This window comes from Canis lupus, chromosome 16 (genome assembly GCF_003254725.2).
Source record: "Canis lupus dingo isolate Sandy chromosome 16, ASM325472v2, whole genome shotgun sequence".
In the NCBI taxonomy this organism is placed as follows: domain Eukaryota; kingdom Metazoa; phylum Chordata; class Mammalia; order Carnivora; family Canidae; genus Canis; species Canis lupus.
This window is the reverse complement of record NC_064258.1, coordinates 56,394,189-56,407,732: the sequence shown is the minus strand read 5'-3', so window position 1 is coordinate 56,407,732 and position 13,544 is coordinate 56,394,189. Positions and strand designations below refer to the sequence as shown.

The following is a 13,544-nucleotide window of genomic DNA, read 5'->3' as shown; positions in this document are numbered from 1 at the left end:
AAAACTGTAGTTTGTTAGGTGTGTTTGACAAGGTGGTTTTATGAAAGAAATGTGTTGTTTAAATTGAGTATCCTATAAAACTAGATACACAGTATTGGAAAATTGTGTGAAATTGTGAAAATTCCCCAGATTAAATTGGGGAAAAATGTGAAAGATTTAAGTGAAAAAAAAATGTGAAAGACCACATATGCAAGAGTAGCCAGAAAATACAGCAAGCTTCAGGATGGGTGGAATTACTGTTTTATACATTGTCCCCCTTTAACATACAAAGAAATTTCGCCCTATCATGGATGATCAAAAGATGTAGGGAAAGTTGTTGGTTGTATTTCAAAGCAATTCCAGCTGACTGAGTATAACAAAGTTAACTTGTAATAAGTGAGAACATTAAGCAGTGTATCTAAACCTGAGAATAAGATTTATACTTCTCTAGGCAAGAGGCAATATGATTTGGCGATTATTTACAAAGATGATACTCTGGTTACAAAACTGACTTACTTAACGAATAATATCAGTGTTAATATCAATAATATCAGCATATGAAATTGGAAATGTAAGGAAGGAACAGTTTTCAGTTCCAGGCTGCATTCAACAAACTGGACATGGCCCAGACAGTATTGTTCTGGCAAGCAACTAAAGTAGTCATTCAGCCCCCGTATCTTCCCATTACTGCAACATCATTAAATAATAGAACATTATTAAATAAAACCATCTCAATAAAATGAAATTGGAGAGATTGTTGCATTTCCATTTTGGTCTCAAACTTTTATTTACTACTCTGAAGAAGAAAAAAAAATTGAAACCTAAAGAAAAATACTTGAATTAAAAAATCTATTTGCTTTTCAAAACCCTCAGTCATGAGTTAAACTTGTTACCCAAAGAACAGAAAGAATTATTTCAGCTGAGTTCCCAATTAACAGGAAACAATGATTGTAAGATAGTAACTTTAAGACAAGAAGTTTGTTGGTTTTTTTTTGGTTGAGAATAAAGAATTATGTAATTGAAATTATGTAGCTGTGAAATACAGTACCATTCTCCGTGTCACACATACAGCAGTCTTGGTTAGAAACAGGTGAATAAGCACACTTAGCCTCATAACATCCTCAACTGCAATAAGCCTTTGAAAATCCCCACCGATCACCTCAACCTGTTTTTGTATTGGTTTTCTTGGGATTTTTGTAGATCTTATTTAAATATGAACAATATATTTATTATTAACTTCTATTTTTACTTGACCATATTCTTAAGAGTAACCATTGTATCATGACATGCGCATTGTTTACAGTTTAAAGGTAGTTTTCTGGCTGTGGGTCATTCTGCATTGGAAACAACGAAGTTCCCAGAGGTGAAGGAGCTATTAAAATGCCTAGGCCAGTGTTACTTTTACTCCATGATACTGGCGTTATTTTGTCATAGGTTAATTTGTGCAGTACTGAGGTAGAGTTTGGGGAAATCACTGGAAGAGAGACTCTTTAAGGGGCCAGAAGATGAAAAAATGGAAGACTGGGTTAGAAGGCATAGCCACTTCCATATTTCTTCCCATACCCACTCTCGACCTTTCTGAGGTGTCTGATCCTGACGCTACATATTAAGAAATCTGACATTCTGGAAGCCGTGCTTACAATTAATAGTCACATGAAATAGGCTTTCAGATCCAGAAAGTGTGAAATTCTGAGTTACAGATTTTTTGTGTGTTTTTATTACCTGTTCTTATCTTGCAATTTGTTTATTTCACTGGTCTGATCCAAAATCTGTTTTTCCAATTTGTTGGTGGAAAGGGAATGTTCCAGAAGCTGAAGTTCAAGTCTTGTTGTCTGATTTAATACCTAAATGTAACAAAATAAAATTCCCATTTGTCATTTTTAAAGTTACATATAACTTCCTTTTAATTAAGTCAGCTAAATTATAGGAAAACATAACTAAAGCATTTTTTTATGTACCCAAGTATCTTATTTTGGCATATTCTTCATTTTCGGAAAGCGCTTGTAGTCCTGGATTGCATCAGAATGTGGGTTTTTTTTTTTTTTTTTCACCGTGTCTTTTTTTGGAAAATCTTTAGTAGTTCTGGACAGTGGTATTTGTGTCAAATAATATAATGCTGTTCTTCTTGTTTTGCCATGTTTCAGCCTTTCTTTTCACACGGTGAGACAAGTGGGCATAGTGGGCGTATAAATGGTCATATTTAATACATCAGAAGTTGTTGGTAAATGGAAAAGGTTCTTGGTTCCCCTCGAAACTAAATGTTGTTCTCTTATTTATCAGTAGACGACATGATTAGAAGTCACATGCTTTCATTCTATAAAACTATAGCTCATTTTTAACCTGAAATTTCCTAGTTTGTATTCACATGTTTAGCTTTTTGTTTTCTGTTTCTCTTTTTTTGATTTAAAAAATATTAACCAAATAAGAAACAATAATACATCACTATGAAGTAGGAGCTCAGTTTTGCTTCATGGGCCTCTCTGGCCTACGCCATATGCAATATCTCTGTTCCCATTGTGTTCTAACAACTTTGAGGATGAATTCCTTGGCGTTTGGCTGCCTTCTAGCAGGAAGAGTCTGTTACTCACATCCTCTGGGTCATGGTTATTCAGGATGTGACATCACGTGTAAGCTTAAGGCAGAATTGTTGCCCAAGAATAAGGGTCCTTGAAAGAACCATTGTTTGCTCAGGGTCGGTGTCATTCATAAAAGGCTTGGCTGGGTCCCACTGAGCAGCTTTCAGGATAGCCCTGTCCTTAGTCAACGCAGGAGGAGTTCACACATTCTTATGAATGAGTGAAGGCGTTGGCCAGCAGAAAGGTTGGGTTTTAATATTAACACCTGGATTATAGATTTGGCCTACATCTCCTTTGGGCCCAAATACTCTATATTGGTTATTGCTAAAGGGAACTGGCCGCTTGGGTCTTTTATTCAATTCCTAAGGGCCATAAAATGAGCACAGTGGGCCAGAGGTGGGGAGGATGGCATGTAGGTCCCGACTGACCCAGCATCAATGGTGAAGTTTTCATCACGTTCCCAGAGCCCCCCAGCTGCAGGTGACTGCCTAAATGATCCAGGTCAGGTGGTTGCCTGTTGCCTCTAAGCTCTCAGACCTCCACCTATCTCTCATTGTCCGGTTGAATAGCCTCTCACTCTCACAGGATATAGGAATCTTCTAATCAGAAAATGTTGTGTTTGGATTTAAACCCATTTCACACAGTAATTGCTCAGCAGTGCCGTATTAGGTTTGGTGCGTAATTCAGTCCCTTGACATCCTTAGGTTCAGCCATTTTAATGTTTAGTTGGACGTTATAGGCTGTTTTCTTCTCAGTCATCTGATTTTCCTCTTATCATGGATCATCTGAACCTAGTTTCACAATAGATTTTTTTAAAAAAATCACGTGACCCAAAGCTCAATAAAAAAAGCCTGCCTCACACAGCATTGCCCTATGTCTTACACTTTATTTCCACTGCCTAAAGATATAAGAAATGTTACACTCCCCAGACATTTTTTGGATGAGCTCGATTTCCCCACCAGTTTTGCTGTCAACAGGCAAGGGATGTGAGTTGAGCATTATGATTTATTTTAATGATTAACTGTGAATATATTGATACATTTACTTTAAAATTTTTATCTTTCTGTTTTTAGCTTTTATCACCTTTTGGGATTACAGTTTTCATACCTTGTGATCCATCATGTAATACAGCTATATTTTTCCTACATTGTTCTAATATTGTGGAAAGATCTCGTAAGAAGTAACTTCTTATTCTGTCCTCAGATAAGAATCTTTTATTCTCCTACCACTTTCCTCATGTTTTCCCCTACTTTATCCAGCAGTTCTTAGGGAGACAGTATAAGAACACTTGTACCATCCTAGATGTGATCTTATTACAGCTGGGAGGCTTGTTGTTTCCCTTACATCATATCCCCTTCTGTTCATGTCTGACATTTCTTTTAGCTGAAGTAGCATATAGGAATAATACGTTGCAGAAGTTATTTACTATTAAATCTTTCTTTCTCTCTTTTTAAGCATTACTTACAACTCAGGGAGGTACTGACTTCATAAACCTATAAAGAAGCCAGAGTTAGGAATCAGAATGTAGATTCAACAATGAAGAGACTTGAACTTGGAGCATCTTAATAAATTCCACCCATAGTCCTTTATCTCACCTGGAGTATTCTTTTTTTTTTCTTTTAAGTTTTTATTTATTTATGAGAGAGAGGCAGCATGGGAGGAGGGAGGGGTCCAGGGGAGGGAATTGCAGACTTCCCACTGAGTAGGGGGCCCCACGTGGAACTCGATCCCAGGACCCTGGGATCATGACCTGAGCCAAAGGCAGATGCTTCACCAACTGAGCCCCCCAGGTGTCCCGCACTCCCATCCCCACCCACTCTGTCCCAGTGGACTATTCTTATTCAGTCACAGGTTGTGTGTCATTTGGCATGACTTGATGAATTTTGTTTTGATGTTTAATGTCTTGGTGTTATCATTTTGTTATCTTCATATTCCTCTCTCCTACTGCTATTAATCAGCAGCTCGTAAAATCTGCGAGCTAAAAGAGTGCAGCCAGTCTAAGACCCAGCCCTCACTTTACAGTTAAAACCCCCGAGGTCCACAGAAGCGGGTGCCTTGCTCAGATTCACTCACCCCGTTGATGGCGGGGCTCGAGCCATCAGGGAACTTGAGGCCTTCTGCAGATGGGTAAGCCCTCGGTGCCACGACCACTGCTGCTTGTAAACTCTTTGCCACTTTGTCTATAAACTTATGCCACAAATTGTTTTCACAGTTCTTTGAGATTTGGTTGTATCTTAAAAGTTAGATTGAAGAACAAAGTTTCTTACACTCTCCTTCGGTGCCTTTCATTTCTCAAATGCATGAAACAGTTAAGAACTTATCCAGAAGATACCCAGCGAGGCAGAGGGGCACTTATCATGTAGCTGTCAAGTATGCATCATATGAAATGACTCACAGGTCTTTAGTAGAAAAAATATAATTTAACCTCAGTATTAAAGATGAAAACAGCCACCTGGGTGGCTCAGTCAGTTGAATGTCTGACTCTTGATTTCCACTCAGGTCATGATCTCAGGGTCATGGAATGGAGCCCCATGTCTGGCTTTATGCTCAGTGGCGAGTCTGCTTGGGATTCTCTCTCTTTCTCTCTCTCTCTCTCTCTCTCTCTCCCTTTTCCCTCACCTCTGCCCTCCCCTGCCACCTCCCTCTCTAAAATAAATAAATAAATCTTAAAAAAAGATGAAAATATGTTTCCTGATTTTCAATTCTTATCTAACTACAAATTTTTATTTTCATATCATTTTTTTTCCTGCTACCTTCACAGTTTCTTCATTTTCCCACTATTGAATCAGGTAACCATGTGGCTCAATTTCTTGCTAGTAGCTAATCTAGCTGGACCATTACACGTTTTGTTTTAGCGCTTACTTGTGCTTCGACATCTGTTAACTTCCGTGTTTGCTCTGCTGTTTGATTTAGTAGGTTTGTTCCAATTTCTATCATCACGGCAGTCTGGTTCTGTACTGCATTCTGTTGCATCTCTACCATCTCTTTCTTCATGTTGTCCTGTATGTAATTCTCAAGCTGGAAGATAACATGTATCAGAAACACAGCGGACAAATGATCAAAAACCTCATCCCTCAATATTTTCCCTTTCCTTTAAAAAAATCTTTTGGAAGACCTGTGCCTTGCTCTAATCTTGCTGGTTGGTTGGTTAGTTGATTGGTTGGTTGGTTGGTTGGTTTTCTCACTAGCAGTACAATGCAATGTGATTTTATGTTGACTTAAAATCTGGCAGCTTAGTCACATCATGTGCAGGACAGAGTGATGTTTTTTGGTTTTTTTTTTTTTTTTTTTTTTTTTGTGATGGTTGTTTTTGGTCACCTCTAGAAGGCCACACCTTGGCCGGCAGGGGAAGCAGTGAGGCCCCAGCTCAGAGGTGGGCAGAGGGTGGTGCTGTCAGCAGGCACGTCAAGCTGCAGGTCTGTCCACGTTCGGCAGAACAGGAACATTTGATTCTAAGAAGCATCACTGTTTCTCTCACATTCTAGACTCGTAGTTTCTTGAAACAGAGACTTTTTTTTTTTTATTGGTGTTCAATTTACTAACATACAGAATAACACCCAGTGCCCGTCACCCATTCACTCCCACCCCCCCGCCCAAAACAGAGACTTGGGAAGACTAAGATAGAGTATGAGGAATGGCTCACCGTTGGATTACCCCATCACTCACAGCATCACTCAGTCCCGCGTTCTGCAGGCACCTCTGCTTGTCTTTTACCTTGTTCATCACACATGGGACCCATTAAGTCTTTCCTAACATGTATGAGTTTTCACAAGTTCATCATGTCAGGTGCCAGGCAAAGTCATAGTCCTGCTCTAGGACCTTCATCACTTCACATGCTGGGTGTGTGGGCAATGCCAACTCAACACAAGGGAGTGAAGAAGCTAATTCCACTGCTGTGGGCATAGATACCTATGTCTTTGGCAGTAAGATCACGTCATTAAATATAAATGTGGGATGTCCAGTGTGTGGGAAAGAGCATGGGGGCTTTGGGCTGTGGACACTTGCTCTCCTATTCTTCCTCCAGTCTGGGGATGTTGCTTAACTTTAGGGGTTCCCAGTGTCCTCCTGTACCAAACAGTGTTTCTGACTGGTCAGAGAAATGTTTGAAGGATCAGCTAAGCCCTGCTTTTACAGTCACCGTGTGCATATATAACGTTGGATACTTAAAAAGTAATTTCCTTTCATTTTTGTATTGCGTGATCCTCCGGTAGGAGCCACAATTCTACTCATTAACCCAAAGTACAAGTTCACGAGGACAGAAAGCCCTATTTTTATTTTTTTTCTTCATAGTTATAACTGAGAATTTTTTTTTAATTCAATCAAACAATTGAAAGATGAGTTTAAAACTGCTTGTAATGCCTTTCTTTAAAACTTGTAATTCTCTGCACAGAAACCATTCATAGAACCAGTCACCAAACATCGTTTCTCCTACAGTCTTAACCACAGAGTAATTCTGTACTTCTGCCTGTAAGAGTGAGAAAGCAGAATGGGGAGGGTAGTGTTTCTCCCTTAGAGTCCAAGGCTTCTTGGTTGGTGCAACTTATAAACTGTGCCTTGGGAGATATTATAATAAGTCTCAGGATTGGTATTAGAACTGTGGGTTTACTGCTTGCATTTCTTGCTTGCCATTGACTCTGCCCCTCCACCGTGCATGTCCCATCTCCCTCCTTGTTGTTATGGCCAGGGTTAATGGGCGCTCCCTGGTTCTCCCAGTCACCGGGCAGATAGTGCGAAACCTGACCATTCCTGCAGCTTCATCACTTGAAAAGTCTCGCAGGTGAAGCCTTTGCTTCTCCACATGAACCAAAATAGATTAGACTACTGTAAAAACATGAAATCACGTGCTATTCCTTGACAGTCCAAGAAATATCTCTAATACCAACTTCATAAAATCCGAAGAGTGAAACCCTTGTGAAGCCTGAGTTAACTAGCTGGTTGATAACTAGCCCAAGCATTTTCGTGGCTACGTTCTTTCTTAATTTATGCTTCCTCCCTTCCCCTGCCTTTTTAAAATTTTAATTTTATGATTTGAAGAGACAATTTATAAGAACTCGACAGAAGTTTATTTCTCCTTTCCGTCCCTCCCTCTCTCTCCGCTCTCTCTCTCGTTCACATACTCTCTCACACACGCAGACACTCTCCCTCTTTCTCATCACCATGGGAGTAATAGAATTTTTGAGGTTAAAGTTAAAGCTAAATAAGTCATCCAGAGGAGTTGTCTTAGTTACTCTTAACACCCAGCAAAGATAATATTTAGAAAGACTTATTCTGGAAAGTTTGGGCTTATTAAAGATATGTTCAAGCTGGAGTTTGGTTCAAGTCCATACTCTGAAGTAATAATTTATAAACTAGTGTAATAAAGGTCTTAATTCCCTTATTGATTTTAGTACTTAAGCACTAAAATAAAAATGATTTGGTCCGTTGTCACTCTAAATCATATAACCAGAGGAGGAAAGGGGGTCCTTTGGTCCCTCCCCCCATCCTAGAACTACAGGGTCAAAAGTGGTTACAACCATCAAGACACATTTGAGAAGCTTATTTATAATCTGACATTTTAAAGTCAATTTCCCATTTAAAATCAGACTCAAGTACTTTAAAAACCATAAAAGACCCAATTTTTATAAGTAGAAAATTTTAACATTATTACCAAAATTTTTTCTAAGCTTGAAAACAATAGAATACAGAACGCTTTTTAAGTCAGTATTTTTCAGGCTTTGGGGACGACAAAGTGCATGCACGTGGTGGGTGTGTGGGTGTCGTTAATGTTACATGGAAGCAAATTACAGATACACGTATGCGTGTGCTGCGGGGGTACCTAGAGCGCTTATGTCCACAGTATACATGCAGATAGTGTATAGGGTATATACAACTCAGTAAAGTAAAATCCTAGAGGATACCCAGTATCTCATTGAGGTCTGGGGGACGAATGAGGAACAGACAGTGATATCAAGAAGTAGACATTTTTGGGGGATGCCTGGGTGACTCAGCAGTTGGGCACCTGCCTTCGGTTCAGGTCTGATCCCAGGATGTGGGATTGAGTCCCACATTGGGTTCCCTGCAGGGAGCCTGCTTCTCCCTCTGCCTGTGTCTCTGCCTCTCTCTCTTGGTCTGTGTCTTTCATGAATAAATAAATAACTATTTTTTAAAAAGAAGTAGACAGTTTTGTGTTGATTCCCAAAAAGGTTTGTGCTCTTACACTTGAAGCAGTGAAAATAAGATTTTAGGAGAAATGGGTGCTGTGACAACTGAGTACTCTTTCACAACAGAGAAGCCGTACTTAGTCCTCTTCCTTCTTTCCTTATTTATTGCCCAGGAATGTATTTCTGTTTAGTATCACTTGTTTTTTACTGCCTGCAACTGAAGCCCAGAAATATAGAAATCTGCCCAGTGCCATTCTGTCCTAGCGTAAGGAAGACTTTGTTCAAGGGAAAATGTGAGACAACTGAGATCTCCTCTGCCCCTGTGGGCAGTGTCGTGCTCCACTCTCCTTGGGCAGCCCTTTCTGTCTTTGTCATCTGCACTTAGCTGCTTTTCTCAAAACAGTTCCAAGATACTTGACCCTCCCCAGGGAGGAGATGGGGTTCTTCCTCCTTTCACACGGGTGGCTTCACACACTCATGTCTTGCAGGAATGTTTGACGTTGCCCTCATGTCAGAAGATGATCATGTGGTGATTCCGATTCATGGGTCCAAGTGCCTCCCAAAAAAGGTCCCCCTTACAGTTTGAAGGATGGTGTGCACGTTCATTTTGCCCCCTTCTTAAATCATTGGTCTAAGCACTAAAAATGTAGGTCCTTGAGCTGTTTCTCTCTCCTTAGAGCTCAAGTAAATTATCTAAATTCCATGAACATTTCAAGGCTATCACTGTCATTGTAGTTGCATGAGGTTGTTGCTCAGTATTGGTTTGATTTATTAAAAAAGAGTGCACCCTAAGCATAGCCTTTCAAGTTGGCAATGCATTGGAGTTCAAGCAACCAGAGTAAACTATTTTAACATAGACAGATAGATAGATAGATAGATAAGATAGATAGATGTAAAATATATCCCGGGGTTTTTGATTACTCCTCCAACATTTGGAATGATTAAATTTGACAGGAAAAATAAGTTTGTTTGCAAGGTAACTATGGCAGATTGATTACATGTTAAAATGCTTCCCTTGCCACATTTCATCTCACCAAGATTATCATCATCATTTTTTCGACCAAAAGGAAAGTAATCTTGAAATTGGCTGGGGAAAGGAAAACACAGATAATGTACGAAAACTATCCCCAACTTCGAGATTGTGATCTTGGTCCCGTACCAACTATATAGTCCTTGGTTGAGAGGTCTTTTCTTTTTAAATAAAGCTCCGTGTCCTGATAACCTTTTCTAACTAATTAGTTTTTGTCCTCTGAATGCTCTAATTTCCCTAGGAAACCAACAAATTGCAGGAGGTTCCACTGCAAACACTTTATCGCTAGCATTTCAACGTAGAAACAAATTACTCTCTTGCACACACACGCACCCTCAAAGAATGTTTCTTTGCTACGTCAGGACTCCCTCCTGACTCGGTCCCATCTTCCTACCCAGTGTTCAGCATCCTCTTCTGTGTCTGGATGGTCACAAAGCCCCTAACTGCACACAAGTCACCCCTCCCTGAGTGTCGTGGTTGCTCGGAGGCTCACATTACTCCCTCATGGTCGTGCCTGTAAGATGAAGTGCAGATTCCCTCACTTGGCGGCCCATACTCCTTCCCATCTGTCCTCTCTAGTCTCGGCCTGCTTTCCTCCGTGCACCTTGCCTCCTGGCTACGCCAGAGCCTTAGGCTACTTCAACCTCCAGCCCTTGCCTGCCATCTGCCTTGGCCTGAGTCTCCTTCCCCCTTCCACGGTTATACACTGCCCCATCGCATGCCCTCCTCAAAGGCCTCCATGGTGCTGCTGGGTTGCCTTTTAATACCAAAAAAACATTCTGTACTTGTTTCGTTGATTTTTAGATCTCCTCACACTACAGATTGATGTTCTTGTTTGCTTGGGATATGGAAGTTGTGTGTGCCCACACACTCTCATAACAACACGCAAAGCATGTGCTCTTAAAATTAGCTTGAAAACTTGGAGGCAAGATTATTAAATCCAGGGATTTTCTGTTTGGAAGGCTTTTGACCTAATGTTCTTGGTTCCCTGTCATGAAGAAACTGAAATATCTTTTGAGGTTTCGGACAGAAAAGTGGCAAAATGGGCTTTCTTCCTGCTCCTTATAAAGTGTGTGGGGGTGTGTGTGCGTGTGTGTTTAAATCTAGGGATTCTACTTCCTAAGTGCTCAGCAGTATTTAGGGTGATATGTGGAGGTTAAAGAGGAAAAGGCTGAGGACTCATGACCCAAGCACATCTTTGTCCTCTGAAACACTAGGAGTAGTCGGCAGGCAAATATGCTGCTCATACACTGGAGATAGTGTTCAGATGCTCCGTCGGCTGGAAAGGTCTCCTGTTTCCTCTTCGTATTGACGCCATACTTGAATTTGTCCAGCCTAGAAAAGTCCATACCAAAGCCGTGTGCCTACCATTGACTGTCTGTCATTTCAGTCCTTTCTCTCCATGGCCGGAGTTAGGCGCTTAAGGTTTTCTAGGATGTTAATAAGCAAACCTGTCTCCATCAGCATCACTCCATGGAGCCCACCCCACAGAGGCTCTTTCAAGTACTTCCTATAACTAATTTGTTCTATCTTTTTAGCTTGTTTCTATTAATAGTTTATGAGTGACCCTTTGTTATTTGATACTGTGTCTAGATAACCCCTTTCTTATTGAGGAAGACACAACGAGATGGAAAAATATTCCATGCTCACAGATTGGAAGAATTAATATTGTGAAAATGTCTATGCTATCCAGGGCAACTTATAGGTTCAATGCAATCCCTATACAAATACAAGGGACTATCTTCAGACAGTTGGAACAAATCATCTTAAGATTTGTGTGGAATCAGAAAAGACCCCAAATAGCCAGGGGGAATATTAAAACAGAAAACCGTAGCTGGGGGCATCACAATGCCAGATTTCAGGTTGTACTACAAAGCTGTGGTCATCAAGATAGTGTGGTCCTGGCACAAAAACAGACACATAAATCAATGGAACAGAATAGAGAACCCAGAAGTGGACCCTCGACTTTATGATCAACTAATATTCGATAAAGGAGGAAAGACTATCCACTGGAAGAAAGACAGTCTCTTCAATAAACGGTGCTGGGAAAATTGGACATCCACATGCAGAAGAATGAAACTAGACCACTCTCTTACACCAGACACAAGATAAACTCAAAATGGATGAAAGATCTAAATGTGAGGCAAGATTCCTTCAAAATGCTAGAGGAGAACACAGGCAACACCCTTTTTGAACTTGGCCACAGCAACTTCTTGCAAGATACATCTATGAAGGCAAGGGAAAGAGAAGCAAAAATGAACTGTTGGGACTTAATCAGGATAAAAACCTTCTGCACAGCAAAAGAAACAGTCAACAAAACTCAAAGACAACCTACAGAATGGGAGAAGATATTTGCAAATGACATATCAGAGAAAGGGCTAGTTTCCAAGATCTATAAAGAACTTATTAAACTCAACACCCAAGAAACAAACAATCGAATCCTGAAATGGGCAAAAGCCATGAACAGAGATCTCACAGAGGAAGACATAGACATGGCCAACAAGCACATGAGAAAATGCTCTGCATCACTGGCCATCAGGGAAATACAAATCAAAACCACCATGAGATACCACCTCACAGCAGTGAGAATGGGGAAAATTAACGATACAGGAAACCACAAATGTTGGCGGGGATGTGGAGAAAGGGGAACCCTCCTGCACTGTTGGTGGGAATGTGACCTGGTGCAGCCACTCTGGAAAACTGTGTGGAGGTTCCTCAGAGAGTTAAAAATAGACCTGCCCTACGACCCAGCAATTGCACTGCTGGGGATTTACCCCAAAGATACAGATGCAGTGAAACGCCGGGACACCCGCACCCCGATGTTTCTAGCAGCAATGTCCACAATAGCCACACTGTGGAAGGAGCCTCGGTGTCCATCGACAGATGATGGATCAAGAAGCTGTGGTCTCTGTATATAGTGGGATATTCCTCAGCCATTAGAAACGACAAATATCCACCATTTTCTTTGACGTGGATGGAACTGGAGGGTATTATGCTGAGTGAAATAAGTCAATCAGAGAAGGACAAACATATGGTCTCATTCATATGGGGAATATAAAAATTAGTGAAAGGGATTATAGGGGAAAGGAGAGAAAATGAGTGGGAAATGTCAGGGAGGGAGACAGACCATGAGAGACCCCTAACTCTAGGAAATGAACAAGGGGTGGTGGAAAGGGAGGTGGGCAGGGAGTGGGGGTGACTGGGTGACAGGCACTGGGGGGCACTTGATGAGATGAGCACTGGGTTTTATGCTATATGTTGGCAAATCGAACCTCAATAAAAAATATACAAAAAATAAATTAAAAAATTTAAAACAGATTATCACGTTATCTCAAATAAAAATAGTTTTACTTAACTACAAAAAAGATAACCCCTTTCCTATTTTCTCTGGTCATAAAGAGACCAAAAGTGCATGTTGATGACTATGAGCGTGAAAACGTGTTGGGGAGTAGAGCTGCATGCATCAGTCAGTGCCACGCTGAAGTTAATAGCTTGTCCCCCTCCTCCTGTGACTGACAAAATTTTAAATAATTTGAATACAGTATATCTATGCTCCCTTAAGCCATATTTCTTTACTTAATCTGTGAGTGTAACTACATATCTCTCTTCATTATTTAATTGGGGGTTTTCATCCCATAAGCTCGCATCTCTTTGCCTCTTTGCATGTTTCCCTCAGGAGAGAGTATATTTTTCCCCTCAAAGCATCCCAGTCATTTCCTACTGATAAAATGGCTATTTTTTTCATCAGTATCAGCTATTTTACATATACGTCCTCTTAAGTACGCTGAGGCTGGTATAGTAACATAAATGAATTGGGGC

General features: G+C 40.5%; 2 protein-coding genes across 9 annotated transcripts in view; one reads left to right on the top strand and one right to left on the bottom strand.

Annotated features, from left to right (window-relative positions):
* MCPH1 (microcephalin 1) overlaps positions 1–13,544 on the top strand; it is a 233,475-nt gene that overhangs the window by 127,052 nt on the left and 92,879 nt on the right. The window lies entirely within an intron of this gene.
* ANGPT2 (angiopoietin 2) overlaps positions 1–13,544 on the bottom strand; it is a 53,033-nt gene that overhangs the window by 17,725 nt on the left and 21,764 nt on the right. The window contains exons 2-3 of the mRNA XM_049095297.1: positions 5,418–5,573; positions 1,702–1,823 (exon numbers count right to left, since the gene is read on the bottom strand). Of these exons, the coding sequence (XP_048951254.1) occupies positions 1,702–1,823; positions 5,418–5,573 (278 nt within the window). The remainder of the gene's footprint in view (positions 1–1,701; positions 1,824–5,417; positions 5,574–13,544) is intronic.